This window comes from Leuciscus leuciscus, assembly GCF_965113295.1.
Source record: "Leuciscus leuciscus genome assembly, chromosome: 23".
In the NCBI taxonomy this organism is placed as follows: domain Eukaryota; kingdom Metazoa; phylum Chordata; class Actinopteri; order Cypriniformes; family Leuciscidae; genus Leuciscus; species Leuciscus leuciscus.
The window spans coordinates 29,964,671-29,981,857 of NC_138747.1; the positions used below are offsets into that span (position 1 = coordinate 29,964,671).

The 17,187-nt window shown below is 36.8% G+C and overlaps 2 protein-coding genes and 1 long non-coding RNA gene across 3 annotated transcripts in view; 1 reads left to right on the top strand and 2 right to left on the bottom strand.

Moving 5' to 3' along the window:
• pip4k2cb (phosphatidylinositol-5-phosphate 4-kinase, type II, gamma b) overlaps positions 1–17,187 on the bottom strand; it is a 62,198-nt gene that overhangs the window by 21,401 nt on the left and 23,610 nt on the right. The window lies entirely within an intron of this gene.
• ube2v1 (ubiquitin-conjugating enzyme E2 variant 1) lies at positions 2,704–15,656 on the bottom strand. The gene is made up of 4 exons (XM_082156595.1): positions 15,500–15,656; positions 11,795–11,943; positions 8,611–8,736; positions 2,704–3,926 (listed from the first exon to the last, which is right to left on the bottom strand). Exons 1-4 carry the CDS (start codon positions 15,519–15,521, stop codon positions 3,780–3,782), a joined length of 444 nt encoding a protein of 147 aa, XP_082012721.1. The 5' UTR covers positions 15,522–15,656; the 3' UTR covers positions 2,704–3,779.
• On the top strand, positions 11,951–13,714 carry LOC309488383. Its single transcript, XR_014202104.1, has 2 exons — positions 11,951–12,127; positions 12,356–13,714. It is a non-coding gene; the product is annotated as an uncharacterized lncRNA (long non-coding RNA).

Consider the following 17,187-nt stretch of genomic DNA (forward strand, 5'->3'; position numbering starts at 1 on the left):
CTTGTAACACAAATAAAGTACACGTTAATATCACTAATTAAGCATGTAATTAGTCCCTCCCTACACAGGCATACTTGAAGTATACTAATACTTGAAGTTGGTCCAATTTAGTACACTAAATACATTTAAAGTTATGCTTTACTACAATTTAATTACAACTAAAATAGGCTATACTTAGTACAAAATTAGTTGTTTCAAAATAGCACACTTCAAGTTAACTGATAATTAGTCTGGCTGCAAGTATACTTAGCATTTTCTTTTCACCAGGGTAAACACAGTTGTGCTGCGAGAAGTAGGCTATATATAATAATAATAATAATTCATTACATTTATATAGCGCTTTTCTCGACACTCAAAGCGCTTTACATAGAAGGGGGGAATCTCCTCAACCACCACCAATGTGCAGCTCCACCTGGATGATGCGACGGCAGCCATATTGCGCCAGAACGCCCACCACACACCAGCTTACTGGTGGAGAGGAGACAGTGATGAAGCCAATCAGTATATGGGGATGATTAGGAGGCCATGATGGACAGAGGCCAAGGGGCAAATTTGGCCAGGACACCGGGGTTACACCCCTACTCTTTCGAAAGACATCCTGGGATTTTTAATGACCACAGAGAGTCATATATAGTTGATTATAATACATTGTGCATTCTGGTTTACATTGGTCCACTTTTTGACTTATATTAAAATGAAAATGTTGTGAAAGGATGGCCCAATCAGCCTGAAGTCATGTCTTATGTGTGCAACTTTTAATATAGCCTTGAGTTGTCATAGTCTTGATTTTGTGAATGTGGTCACTTATTTAGTGCATCATGTGATCCAGTGAAGTTCTGCTCTTTGAACACTTTCAGCAGTGAGTAAAATACAAAACCTGTGGTTACTTTTGTAAGGTGTTGTGTTTAGTTGTGGTCACAAGTTTATATAGATGTCACCTGACAAAAAAAAAAAATATATATATATATATACTTACAATATCACTAGCCTGAACAGGCAGTTTCACACACACACTAGATGCGGTCCGCAAGACAAAATAACAAAATTTACTCAAATTAAATAGTTCAAAAATACAAATGCTTTAGGCATATGCGTAATACTGCACTGATAAAAAATATTTTGTGGTAAAGTAAATACTACAGAAAAAAACAATGTAATTTACATGAAAAAGTTAGTTCGGGCAAGAGTTAAAAAAAATTAAGTAAATTCTATATTAGTACTCAATTCAAGTGTGTAGAAATGAAAGCGTAAATATCAACGTTATAAAATTAAGTCAAATTACTCAACTTTTCTGATACTGGTGTTCCCATCATGCACTGGGCCTTGAATAATTAATGAGGTTGATTTTCCACTGTTTTCCAGCTGTATTTACACTGTTTCATCATTGCTTTTGTTGTTACGATTAGTAACATGACATTTTGAGTTCATTTTCTACTCAAAATGACACATTCAAACACAAAAACGATCCATCAAATGTTACCGTCATTGTGTATTGTCTACCAAGTATTGAGGTCTCTGCGTTCACTTGACGCTCAACATCTGAAATGTAGATATACTGTTTACACAATATCTATTGTATTAATTAGGTATTTTTGTAAGTAAGTATATACTTAATTCATAATTATATTGTCTGAGTGAAATGTATTGCAAAGGAAACTTCAACTAAATAAAATATTACTCAACCTTTTACTAGCCAAGTTAAAATTACTTATTTTCTTTGTTACTTTCACTTAACTTAGTTAAGTAGAGTTTACTTAATTCCATATGTGAAATTTACTTTAAAAATATGCGTGTGAAATTCACTTAAAAAATATTCGTGCAAAAAACTTGCCAAAGAAAAATTTAGTACATTTTACTTATTGTTTTTTTCAGTGTGAGAATGATCGACCACTGTATGTTTTTAATAGTTGTTCACGAGTCTCTTGTTCGTCCTGATCAGTTAAACTGCTCACTGTTCTTCAGAAAGATCCTCCAGCTCCACTCTTTGGTTTTCCAGCATCGTCTGCATATTTCCAGCCCTTTCCAACAGTGGCTATAAATGGTTGAGATACAGTTTTCACACAATTAAGCGACTCAAGACAATACGATGCGCATTAAGAGTCGGGGTGTGTAAATGTTTTGAACAGAATGATGTGTAAATTATTTTGTCCTCTGGAAAACATGTAACTTATGTGCCTTCTGAAGGGCAGTGCTAAATTACATAAGACCTGTTCAAAGATATTTAATTTTAATTTAGTACTGAATGCTTTTATACTTCAGTATCCCCTGGCACTTAAAGGCATAGTTCATCCAAAAATAAAAATTGTCATAATTTACTCACCCTCAAGATATTCTAAATCTATATGAGTTTCTATTTTCTGCTGCACACAAATGATATTTGAAGAATGTTGGGAAGCAAACAGTTGCTGGTCCCCATTGAATTCTTCTTCCACACTGTGGAAGTCAATGGCGACCAACATTCTTCTCGAAAACTCATACAGGTTTTAGAGCAACACGAAGGTGAGTAAATGATGACAATTTTCATTTTGGGTGAACTATTCCTTTAATGTAGCGTGTTGCTTTCACACAGTCATAGATTATCCAGGTAACGACACTTTTCAAGACTTTTGAACCGGTTCATTTGTGTAAATTAATTTTTTTTGTGGACTATAAACATGAGTTATGGAAATAGCTTTTTTAGAGCAGTACCAAATAATCAAAATGCAATTTTTAGGATCATTTTTAATTATTAAAATCGAGCAGATTCTGCAAGGGGTGTGTAAACTTATTAATCACAGCTGAAGGTGAAGCAACATGTAGCAACAGTGTGTGGGTTTTTGTTATAGACCGTTCAGTCATGACTGAATAGTAATCAAGTTGTTGATTTTTTTTTTTCTTCTTTAAAACCCAGAGTGCAATTTATCTTAATTCACAACTTCTCACATTTTTTCTATAACATATTGAACACAAAATTTATTCATGGTGTCAACGCTCTCAACAGCTCAATGGAACGAATCATGTTAAAGTTGAAGTGTGTACTCTATGCAGCACCAAAATAATGTGTAAAAATAACCAGCCATCAACCTACAAACACCTTGTACTCTGCATATGAAGCTAGGATAGAATTTATCGTCAAATACAAATTGCACACTTCATCTTTGATGTTGTTAGACATTTTCTACCATTGAGCTCCTGTTGTCATTTTGCACAAACTTTTAATAAACCCATGAAGTGACCTAAAGCTGAGAGGCTGAAGGAAGAAAGTAATGAGACACCGATCAAGATTCAACTTTAACCGGGTCAGGCCAGAAACCTCTGATTAAACAGGCAAGACTGCTGATTCTGATGCTATCATCACTAGAAAAAGAAGAAAAGAAAAAAGAAAAGAAAAGAAAATCTTAATATTCCCACCACACAGCATGTTACATGATAGCACAAATTCATTTTCACTTGCAGAACTATTCTCAAATGAGGGCACACAGATTACACTCAATAAGATCATTTGTTATTTTTTACAATTTGCATGTATAACAAATAAACATTTAAAAAAAAAAAAGATTAGAATGATGTACAGTATTCTGCTGTGCACACCCCACTACATCCATGGATTCTGTCCAATGGGAGCTCCCGAGGCGGGGCTGCTCATTGGTTGCTGCAGCTCATGGGGAGTGGTCAGGGACTGGGAGGAATTCTCATGAGTCCAGAAAACAAAAAAGGGGGAAAAAAACAAAAAAGAGGAGGAATGCTCAGCCTTGCGTGTGTGAATGTGTTCTGATGAAGGTAGAGGAGGAGAAGACGACTCAGTTGCTGTAGATCTGTCCTTCGGGAGGCTGCGGCAGCTTCATGTTTTCTTTGCACATCATGAGTCGTCGCAGCTCCTGCAGGACCACACGGATGCTGTAGGAGTTCTGCCACTTGGCCAGTGAGGACACAGCTCGCATATCAACCTAAGCCAACCAGAGACATTTACACAATGCATTAACCAGCACAAAAAAGAGAGACGGGAAAAAATAAAGCAGAATCGGTTCATAGAGCCCTGGAAATTTCTAGAAGTGGCGGTTTTTCCACTAGAAAGATTCTCACATTAGTAATTAATGAGCACAGTAGTAATTAGGGGTGTCACAATATATATCGTGTCACAATATCTCGCAATACAAAAATGCAACAATATGTACCGTGGATAGTGGCGATATGTATCGTGGATAGTGGCGATATGTACCGTGGCGATATGTACCGTGGATAGTGGCGATATGTACCGTGGATAGTGGCGATATGTACCGTGGATAGTGGCGATATGTACCGTGGATAGTGGCGATATGTACCGTGGATAGTGGCGATATGTACCGTGGATATAGTGGCGATATGTACCGTGGATAGTGGCGATATGTACCGTGGATAGTGGCGATATGTACCGTGGATAGTGGCGATATGTACCGTGGATAGTGGCGATATGTACCGTGGATAGTGGCGATATGTACCGTGGATAGTGGCGATATGTACCGTGGATAGTGGCGATATGTACCGTGGATATAGTGGCGATATGTACCGTGGATAGTGGCGATATGTACCGAGGATAGTGGCGATATGTATCGAGGATAGTGGCGATATGTATCGTGGATAGTGGCGATATGTACCGTGGATAGTGGCGATATGTATCGTGGATATAGTGGCGATATGTACCGTGGATAGTGGCGATATGTATCGTGGATAGTGGCGATATGTACCGTGGATATAGTGGCGATATGTACCGTGGATAGTGGCGATATGTACCGTGGATAGTGGCGATATGTACCGTGGATAGTGGCGATATGTACCGTGGATAGTGGCGATATGTACCGTGGATAGTGGCGATATGTACCGTGGATAGTGGCGATATGTACCGTGGATAGTGGCGATATGTACCGTGGATAGTGGCGATATGTACCGTGGATAGTGGCGATATGTACCGTGGATAGTGGCGATATGTATCGTGGATAGTGGCGATATGTACCGTGGATAGTGGCGATATGTACCGTGGATAGTGGCGATATGTACCGTGGATAGTGGCGATATGTACCGTGGATAGTGGCGATATGTATCGTGGATAGTGGCGATATGTACCGTGGATATAGTGGCGATATGTACCGTGGATAGTGGCGATATGTACCGTGGATAGTGGCGATATGTATCGTGGATAGTGGCGATATGTACCGTGGATAGTGGCGATATGTACCGTGGATAGTGGCGATATGTACCGTGGATAGTGGCGATATGTACCGTGGATAGTGGCGATATGTACCGTGGATAGTGGCGATATGTACCGTGGATAGTGGCGATATGTACCGTGGATAGTGGCGATATGTACCGTGGATAGTGGCGATATGTACCGTGGATAGTGGCGATATGTACCGTGGATAGTGGCGATATGTACCGTGGATAGTGGCGATATGTATCGTGGATAGTGGCGATATGTACCGTGGATAGTGGCGATATGTACCGTGGATAGTGGCGATATGTACCGTGGATAGTGGCGATATGTACCGTGGATAGTTCACCCAAAATAAAAATTACTGTGTGAGAAAAAAAAAAAATCAAGTTTACAGAGTTTTAGTGTCTTAAACTACTATATATAATGTTGAATATAATGTATAATAATGCAATGGGGGAATATTTGTGGGTCCTGATGATGCCAAATGTCTGATGTTCCCAGTAAAAGTCCTACATTATTTTAAATATATCTAGTCAGTGACAGTGAAAGCATGTTCGTCTAAAATAATCCTGTATTTTCAGAATATTGTTATTCTGGTGTCTCTATTGTCCTATGCTTTGGGTTTCAGCACCAAGTCCAAGCCTGTTCATTTACACACAATGTAATACCAAATTTAGCATTTTTTTGTTAACCTTTTATCATGTGTCTTGGAGTAACACAATAATATCGTATCGTGAGTTCAGTATCGTGATATGTATCGAATCGTGACATGACGGTATCGTTACACCCCTAGTAGTAATCAAAAGTTAATGTTAGTTATCCTCTATAGTTGCTGATGTTTCACATTATATCTATAGAGGATATGCTCATGACATCACAGTAGGCGGGGTCACAGCGTTCACGCCCACTGAGTGGCAGCACTGGTGTTCAGTGTAAACACAGTGAAAAACACACAAAACAATGGGATAGAGCTGTGCGATCGACTGTGCTAACAGATGCAACAAGAAATCTGAGCTTTCTTTTTACAGACTGTCGAAAGCTACAGAACAGAGAAGCAAATGGATTGCGGCAATTCACAGAAACAACTGGAATCCCGGTACAGAAAAATTAACTGGTGTCATGTTAGTGTTGTCACGATATCCTGGAATTTCTAACTTCGATAACAAAAAAACTCTGATTAACATGGAAAAGATACCTTTAATCGCGCCGCGGTTCAAGACGCCTTTCTGCTGCACACGACATTCACATACGGTTGTCGCATGTGTGCATCGTGACATTATTTTTGAGTGTATTTGACCATAAATAAGCAGCGAAAAAGAGCTACTTTTGGCATTTGTATGTCAGAGGCGGCTTTATTATGTGTGTGCGCTTCGGATGTGAGCGGGAAATCTGCGGAAATTAGTAGAATTATGCGCAATCCCTCGCCGAAATTCAGATCCGGTGTAGTGAACAAATGAGTCCTACTGAAGAGATGAGTCCGAGCTTAGGACCCAAGCAATCCGATTGGTTCAAAGCACGTTTTATGGGTAATCGCTTTAGTGCCTGGTTACAAATCATACAAAATCACTTTATTATAGAAGACGTTTGTACTACGTTATAACGAGTCATTAATGTATTTTAACTTATATGTTTCATATACTAGTATTTAACCGAAGCTATAGATTGTGAAATTAAACATTTCTCATTGTTAGTGTGTTTTTTTAAATAAATAAACAACATATTTGAGCTTCAAACAACTACATTCTCGACTGAGAAACTCTTAAAACTACATTTCGTGACACAATAACAGTAATATTTAAAAATTTCGTGGTCTTTCTCCTCTGCTATTGACGCAACTTGAGATTTTAAATATTAGCTATAGAATATATACAATTTACATAATACAATATACAATTTAATTTAATCTTACCTTGCATATAGCAGCGGGATTTAGCATTCTACATAAAGCTACCACATAATAACACTAAAACAGCTCACGTTAGCTACAAGTTGTCACGAGAACAAATTTAGATCAGGCATACTACTGGCATACTAATGGGGTCCTAAGCTCGGACTGATCTCTTCAATAGGACTCATTTGTTCACCACACCAACACTATTTAACCGGAGTGAATGAGAGGAGGCATGTGCACGTCAACCATAGACGGTAAAAAAATAAATAAATATGGACATAGTGTCCGTGACGTCACCCGTAGGTTTATGAAGTGTTTTTGAAGCCCAAAGTGGGCGGAGCCGGCCGTCGCCATCTTGGCCGAGGCGGATTAGCTGAGGTGACGTGACGCTAACAGACAGCAGACAAACGGCTAGTGGTAACATCAGTGGCAATCCATCTGTCACTCAAGTGGCCATGCCCTTAATTATGCAGAACTTTAAGACTTAATATAATTTAAATGGATGAGTTAGAAAAAAATCCCCCCCCCTCACAGTCGTCATGAAGGGCAAAATTAGCTATATAGACCAAAACCACTTTTTGTATCAGGCTGTAAACATTTTTTTCTGCTGTAAAGTTGGCCATTTTAACATGGGGGTCTATGGGATTGACTCTCTTTTGCAGCCTGTCTCTAGTGGCCAGTCGATGAAGTGCAGTTTAAGTCACTTCCATGTTGGTTTCAAGAGAAATAGGAAGGTTGCTGCTTGGTGTCAACCCTCTGTCGGAGAGGAGAGCAAGAAAGCGCAGCTGGTATTGGTGTGTCGATACTGCAGAAAGGAGTATTGGAATCGTTTCTGTATTTTTTGACAACACTAGTTCATATATTGTAATGAAATATTTACCATCTTATATTCTGCGTAACTGTAATTTAACATGCATAGGTATTACATCTAATTTAAAGCAACATGCAATTTATAAAGTCTAAAGTCTCTTGGCCCATCCTCGACCTATAACCACAGGCTCTACTCTTTACCACAATGGTAATAGCCCAGAATGGCAACATAACCACTTTCAACCCAAGCTATAACAGAAATGCCAACAGAACTCATACTATATTAATTTTGAGCAAAAACACACAACAAACACTTAATTCCATCATATCAAAGCATGCTGGGAAAATCAGATTTCCCTCTTTTTGTATGTGATTGTTAATTGTCTAACTTCCTCAATTTCTTCAATGCTGTTTTAAAAAAAAGACAAAATATTGATATGGAATGAGTAATAATTGTAGTTTTTGAAACAGAATTTGTTAGTCAAATGCTAAATCATTTTTGTGAAATGTCAGTTTTAGACTAAATGAACTATTGGATTTTTAGGCATTTATTTTGGTATGTCCAACTCAAAAACAATCACCAAATTATTATTTTTTTTAGCAATTCAGAATGGCAGAATATGATAAACAAAGGAATAATGAAATGCATTCATTATGAAGGTCCCACTGAGACATAAAAATGCATATGATAAGAGTAGCAGATGAGGAAGAACTGAAGTATTCAGTACTCGGTTTTACTTACCACACCGTTTGAGTTATGCACTCCATTCAAGTTGATCTTCGTCACAAAGCGAACAAAAGGGGGTGTTTCTGGATATCTTGGTCCACATTCTACTCTGAGGCTGTACATCCTGTTCTCATAGATAGTCTGCATGAATAAACAAATATAATTATTATAACAGGAGTTCTGCAGGTTTTATAAAAGGTACATTTGAAAACTTTAAGACCTAGTAAAGAAAATTGAAGGGAACACAATGTGTTCTCTAAATATAGGGAGAAACACCATGAGTCTAAAAATACAACTTTCAACAGATATCCATTACTTTTTAATTCATTTTACAAAAAAGTAGCTTGAATCGCTCTGCTCCCAAACGTTTACCGTACCTTCTGAACACACTGCTGATCATCAGTCGTTTTGTCTCGTTTTCCAGTGCAATTGTGTAGAAATCCTTAAATCAATTTACTTGAGATGCAAAATGATACAAATATGAAGTCTTGTGAAATTGATTAAAATGAAGTGAGTTTTTGATTAAAGCAAGACCAGATATCTGCCAGTGGGCTCAGCTTAATTCAAAGGGAACTCATTGGCAGATATTTGTACATGTTTTAAGTATAAACTCAGTTCATTTTATTACATTTTTAAAGACTTTTCAAAATTGTACATATTTGCATGGAAAGCAGGTCAAAAATACTGAGGAATATATTTATTTTTTCCCGATGCATGCAACATTTAATGCCATGACTATGCATTTAAGATTTTCTGCTTAGATTTATGACTTTAAGACCTGCAGAAACACTCCCTGATTCTAAAATGATATCACAATGATGACTGACTTTCATCAGCCTAGCGAACACAAAGAAACAAAAAACAAAGAAATAAACGTTGATCAATGAGGATGCCAGGTTTGGCCCTGTAACGGAGCAGGATTGGACACCCCTGGATTAGGTCTAATTTGATTTCCACCAAGGTCATGATGCCCCAAAAGACTAAAACACAAGCTCTAGTGCACTTCATGAACACTACATAGAAGTCAAGCATATGTGGACCTTCTTCAGTTATGTGTTGGATGCTACTGCTCTGCATTGTAAAACATTTAATGATTCTAGTCCCACAAATTATTTATATTATTAGTTAAATACAATACTAGTATTTTAGTAATGTCTTAAAAAGTGCATCGCATTTATTACAACAAAATGGGATCCTAAGTAAATACTTTGTGTATGCTTGGGGTTTTTGAGACAACCAAAGTCAGGGTTCTTGGTTTATTTTGAGTTGTATTTGATTGCTTCTGCTAAATGATTAAATGTATATGATCAAATGTAACAGAATAAACATTGTTAATAATGCACTTGCACACCCGGTCTGCAAACTTACATAATATAATACTATAAACTACTGCTACCAATATGAAGATAAGACTGGCCAAACGTGACATCAGACATAAGCTACATTCACAATTTTGATTTGATTGCCATAAAATTGTCAAAAAGACTTCTGTGTGAACGCAGCCCAGAGCCGCAATGCTAGAAAACTTTACAGCCTAGAAACATTTCCAGGATTAATCCGGAAATGCGTATGGGTGAACAAGAGCCAGAGGAAATGCTAGGAAGTGTGTGTTGTAGCGATGACACCACAGTTAGTTGCCATAATAATAATAATAATAATAATGGTGGCACTTTATCCTGGTCCCCCTGTATGTACTTACAGTAATTAACTGTGTAATAACTAGGTACTAATCCAGAACCTACCCCTAAACTTAACCTTGACCCATGTGTACAAGGTAACTATATTATCCAGTACTTTCTTAGGAAAGTACACTGTAAGTGCACGTACTGTAAAATAAAGTGTAACCATAATAATAATAATATTTTATAGCACTTTTCCAAAACCCAAGGTCGCTTTACAAAGTTAGATTTCAAGAAAAAAAATCAACAGCTACAGATCACGGACCAAGAGCTGAAGAATAATATACAGAGAATAAATGTGTTTTTAAAAGGTTTTTTGAAAGAAAGAAGCTTTACGGATGTCTTGAAGAAGAGCCTTCACTAACACTGAAGACCAGGCCCCATTTGAGTCATTAACAATCCAGCACTAGATCTTAGGGAGCGAACAGGGGAGATAAGGTTGAAGTCATTCACATAGACATGAAGGACCAAGGTTATGAAGTGCTTTGTAAGAGAGGGTTAGTATCTTGAAGTCGATACATGAGGAAACCGGAAGCCAGTGAAGGTTATGCAGAATCGAAGTGATATGCTCATTCTTTCTCTGGAGCCGTGCGAGTGATCAAACGGGATGCAGAGTTTTGAAAATACTGTAGTCAAATGCAAGAGATATTACGTAGATTAAGTATCAGTACCAGAATAGTTTTATTTAAAGCCATGTCAGCATCTGTGGCGCTTACGTAGATTAAAAAAGCTGATGTAAAAAAGAAAAGTGGCTGTTGGAATTTGAAATGATTTAAACAAACTCTCAACAATTACACATGTATAAACCATATTTCACAAGAAATGATGTCACCCAATCATAGGAATGGGCGTTTACATTGAAGTCTTAAAAGGACAAAGGAGACACACCCCATTTAAACGAAGTGTTCAAACCAGACGGTCAACAAAACAGGCAAGAAAATGGCCATTTATTTCTAAATTGTGACTGTTTTTGAAGCAAAAATCTTAAAATTATAAGTGGACTTCAGAGAACATTTTAAAAAGTGTAATTCATGACCCTTTTTAATATTAAATTCTTGTGATGTTGAATTCATACAGCAATTCAATACACATTTGCAATCATGCTACTATTCGAGAAAAACAGCAATCTTGCATTTTGCATCATGAATTTTGGGCCATTCTCACAGGCTAGATCACGCAGTGAAAGTGTGAGCTCTGAATGCACACTCGCAGTCGTCTAAATCTGAAGGCATGTTTGGTTTTTAGAAAATAAGTGACATACTTGATAATGCCAACAACAATTACAATATTATTATATAAGTGTAGTAATATGCCTTTTTTCTCCTCAGTAATATTGCTATTGGCATATTCGGTTCTTTTCAGAGTCATGCACATTGCATTTTCTAATAGAATAAACAGAGACCTCTTATTTTTGAGTAGGAAGATGTGAAATGATAAATATATGATAGCCTTATTCATGCACAAGAATATGCATCTAAACATTTGAATTAAATAGAGCCCAGGAAGCTGGTAGAACTGACCCTCGGGGGTCCGATGATCATTCCTCTCCAGCGGGTGAGGGTCATGTCCTCGTCGTCTTCCAGACCCCAGCTCACTGTCCCATCTCCAACACCCTTCTGACCCTCCTCGAGCTCCTCCAGCAGCCGAAAGTTACGGGGGACTTTCACGCCTGTGAAAACACACACAATCACATGAACATCTGCCGCTGGAATAATGTTCAAAACAGAAACTGCAGGGGAAACGGCTTCTTCTCGCTGATATAGAAACTCTATGGGTCAGAATATTTTACATATGGCTGGAAATGTCATTTCTAATCTATTTGAAGAGTTTTATATCAAATAGGCCTGCGGCCGGTTGCATAAACATAGCCACAAAGTTAAGACAGTGTCTTAAGTTCTAGTATGACCTACTAGCAGATAGTCAGGGGCAGTCAGTCTTAGTTTTCGGTATCAAACTAGGCTTATCTACGTTTTTAAGTAACTGATTTAAAAAAGCTATGAACCGTCGTAAAGAAAATAAATTGATGTCTAACTTGTAAGACTAGTCTTAGAGGTTTATGCAACCGGCCCCTGGTTTCACAGACAGGGCTAAGATGATTACACCACGATTAGGCCTTAGTTCAATTAGGACTCGCTTTTATAAACATGGGTTAGAAAAAACATTACTGGTGTGAATCTTGAGACAAAACAATGACACTGATATATTTTAAGATAGATCAATGCAAGATGCTTTCGGTTAAAACAGCTCAAACATGCATTTTAGGCTGGGACTGGATTAAGTCTTGTCTGTGAAACCAGGCAATAGTTTTCTAAGTCAGCCAAAGCAAAAGATAATTCCCAATTATACAGTCTTTTCTCTGTCAATTGTTCAGAGAGTCATAAAACCATAAGGCACATGGCAAAAGGTAAAGCACAGGTGTGTTTACCCTTAAAGTCAGTGAGCTTGATTTCCTGAAGGTGGGCTTAAAGAATGGCCTGATTTTGACTAACAAACACTGGTTTAAGAACAAAGACTCGGTTGAGCACGATACCGATAATGAAACCAGGAAGTGCAGTCCTAAAGTGCAAGTTTAAATTGGATTGCAAACCAGTAATGTTAGTATATCTAGAGAGGATTGGCGAGGACTAGGTGGTAGTTAGATGCTCAGATTTGATCAACGGTGGTACTGTATGCTGTTAAAACACGAGACGCAGGTCAGTGGAACAAAAGGTGCGTTTTTTAAAAAAGTTGAACAACTTTTAACTTGAGCGCCACGTTTTTAGACTGCCGTGTCATGAGCGAGACGCTGCAAAAGACGCGAGCGCAACGGTTAAAGACGTCCGTCTGGCATGAGTTCACATTGAAAAACAATGGAAAAGTAGAGCAGTGGAATGGAAAAACATGTTCTGTGTTTCCCATTTATTTTTCCCATAGGAAATTTCAAAAAAGTGCTTGAACCAAAGCAACCAGAACCACAACATTGATTTGAAGACAAAATGTCTTTGAAAATCTGAAAAAATGGAACAATACTGTGTATTTACGTGGCTTTAGTGAGAGAAAAGGCCAGTCCCATGAAGCACTGCAAATGACAATCAAATAGAAAATGATAGAGAACTATAAAACTATTGATGTAGATATGTTGATCGTGTATATAGGAACAATGTTTTACATTGATTGCAATATGTATACATATATGTATATACACAACAAACATTTAAATAGACAGCATAAGTAGACTATTACATCATTCGCAGTGCTTCATGTGGGTGGGAGGCGCTAAAAAAGGCGCAAGTTATTTTGGTGTAATTTGCTTGACGTAGTTCTCTAATTTTGGTGGAGATTGTTTTTGCAGAATCATTGTAATTTTATCATTGATTAACAACCTGGGGGCTTAGTCTGTCTTTATTGGTTTATCTTTAAAATGTAATTCCTTTATGGAGAAAGTGAATGGCAGTTGAACACATAAACAAATAATATTATTAGCTCCCAATAAAAAACAAAACAGAGTAAAATAACAAGCATATTGTGAATATGCTGTGTCAAAAAAAAGTATCATATGTGTATATGTGTGTATGTCTGTATGTATATATATATATATATATATATATATATATATATATATATATATATATATATATATATATGTCAGTTGCGTGCTACAAACCACTGAGCTAAGGGGTGTGACGAAGGAGAAAATTATAATTATAGAGAAAAGGTTTTCAACCAAAGGTCTGCAACCAGAGGTCTGACATTTGAATGGACATTAAAAAAATTACATAGGCGGATAGTTAATGTTAGATATTGTGCTTAAATGGAAGAGGTAATGAAGTGTATTTACGTGGCTTTAGTGAGAGAAAAGGCCAGTCCCATGAAGCACTGCAAATGACAATCAAATAGAAAATGATAGAGAACTATAAAACTATTGATGTAGATATGTTGATCGTGTATATAGGAACAATGTTTTACATTGATTGCAATATGTATACATATATGTATATACACAACAAACATTTAAATAGACAGCATAAGTAGACTATTACATCATTCGCAGTGCTTCATGTGGGTGGGAGGCGCTAAAAAAGGCGCAAGTTATTTTGGTGTAATTTGCTTGACGTAGTTCTCTAATTTTGGTGGAGATTGTTTTTGCAGAATCATTGTAATTTTATCATTGATTAACAACCTGGGGGCTTAGTCTGTCTTTATTGGTTTATCTTTAAAATGTAATTCCTTTATGGAGAAAGTGAATGGCAGTTGAACACATAAACAAATAATATTATTAGCTCCCAATAAAAAACAAAACAGAGTAAAATAACAAGCATATTGTGAATATGCTGTGTCAAAAAAAAGTATCATATGTGTATATGTGTGTATGTCTGTATGTATATATATATATATATATATATATATATATATATATATATATATATATATATATGTCAGTTGCGTGCTACAAACCACTGAGCTAAGGGGTGTGACGAAGGAGAAAATTATAATTATAGAGAAAAGGTTTTCAACCAAAGGTCTGCAACCAGAGGTCTGACATTTGAATGGACATTAAAAAAATTACATAGGCGGATAGTTAATGTTAGATATTGTGCTTAAATGGAAGAGGTAATGAAGTGATAGGTTTCCAATGTTGGGTTCCCTGTCTGTAAAGATCACAGAAGTCAATGGCTGTGCCTCAGATTAACGATCTGCCTAACGTTACCTACACCGCACTTTGGTAAACATATTCTTAAACCTAACGAGCTGCCAACCTAGAAAGCACTTATAAAACATCACTGGAGTTCAATAACGTACTCGGAAGGCGTCTATGAAACACAGAACTGCAGTCTAGCTAGGCGGCTCAGCAGGTTTTGCGACACAGCCTGTGTATTGTGTTGTTTCCCTATCATGACGCTGCAGTTGAATAAGCTACATGGCTAACCAACAGAAAAGGCAGATTACATTAAAAACCTGTTGTATTTTCACCCCTATACATTAATAACCATGTATCTGAATCTTAAGCTACTTAAAACTGTCTAAAACATAAACTCCATCGACATTAAACGCGACAAATGCTACGGATTTGACAGGCTAATGCTGTGCAAACACACCCACATGAATGCTGAGACCCTAAACACAGCAACACGAGTGAATACTTCAATGAAAGTATACTTTTTACGCGTTTTACCTTATCATAACACTCGCTGTGCATACTAAAGAAAGAAATAATCTAATACAACAGCAGTTTTTCATAAATTTACCTGATCCGGCGGCGGCCGCCATCTTGTTGCTCAGCAGCGGGGACGCGCGCCAACAGTGAACAATCGCCTCATGAATTATGCATGTGAATAATCACTGAACCTGGATATTGAAGTTCTCTTTATCTGGTGCGTTCATTACTCATCATATGCCCCTGAATCTAGTACATTTCTTAAATAACTGCTGATGTGAAAAGTATATTTTTATTGTAGGTTTTGTTTTTAATGTATACAGTGAATCAGCAGAGTTTGTTTACATAATACACTGTAAAAAAAAAAGAAAAAAAAAAAGGTTTACATCATCTGAGCTTAGAAGTAGCCAAGTAGGCCTATCAATGTAGTTTAAGGTCTCGTCAAATCATTTTTGGTATGTCAAGATCTTTGTTCAACATCAGATCCAAAAGTAAGGTTCAAAGGAGAGCTGACCTTCAACCCCAGGAAATAATCATATTCAATTATTAATATTATTATGTGTAAACATAAATTTACAAAAAAATATTGTTTAAAATAGCCAGGGAATCAGAAATCCATTGCACCGTTCCGATGTAAAATAGGAAGAACTTTGAACAAGTGATTTAATTTATTTTCTTATGCTCAAAACTGCTAATCCAAGGGTCTTCAACCGGCGGTACTGCAGGGGGTCCTCCAATTAATGTTTGATCACAAATACATTTTTGTTAAATTTTTTTAAATTAAACATGGGTATAAACACATCACAAAGTCAACTTTAAGCACCCTGAAACGAAAGCAAGAGCACCCTCAGTTGATACTGTAATAATACAATATTGGCGAAACAGATTTGGCAAACACCCCCATTCTGTTTTTGAGTTCTGGAGAAATGGCGAAATGTTCCTATTTGCAGCGTGTTTTTGCAGCGGTGAGAAATGTGGCCAATCACAGACATGTTTGATGATCTCTTGAACGCAATGTCCAATCAGAGGTGTTTAAGTTAGAATCCACTCACCGCTCAAAACGCATGAGTTTTTGTTCGGTGACGAGTTTTGGTCACTCTCGCGAAACCTCTCATTAACAAAGAAAGACACGATGTAAGTAAGATATTCATTATGCAGCAATGAAGACAACATTATTGATTTAAATCGCTTTTTAGTTATTTTTAGTGATTGTTAAATGTACGCTGTTTCGTGCTTTCATTAAAGTATTGTTTTTTTATGCTGCAAAGAGGACCGATGACCAATTACACTTGATATCTACACATAAATGCAGAATTCATTCTCGAAATTGACAGAGATAACTAGCACGGGACAAAAAATATTACGTCTAAATAGATACAATGTAAATGCAGACTCATTTTTATAAATTAATATCAATATATTATTTTTAATTCCATTCCAATTATTTGTAAAACCAATGACTTTTAAATAATCTTAAATTGATTATAAATTATTAATCTCACTGTACATTGCTTTTCTTATGTTGGAGCCGTTGCTACACATTACATCTGCACTTTACTAGAGAACACGCACTCATTTCACATAAGATTTATCTGACAGTCAAATTAAAATGTGAATTTTTAATAAACGTGTTGCTAAAGTTCAGATAAATGTTTAATTGTCCACCTGACCGTAAAATTAAAATGTTATTTTTTTAATAAACTTGTTGCTAAAGTTCAGGCAAATGTATAATTGTCCATCTGATTAATAAAAATAAAAATGTATGACTGCAAATCCAAT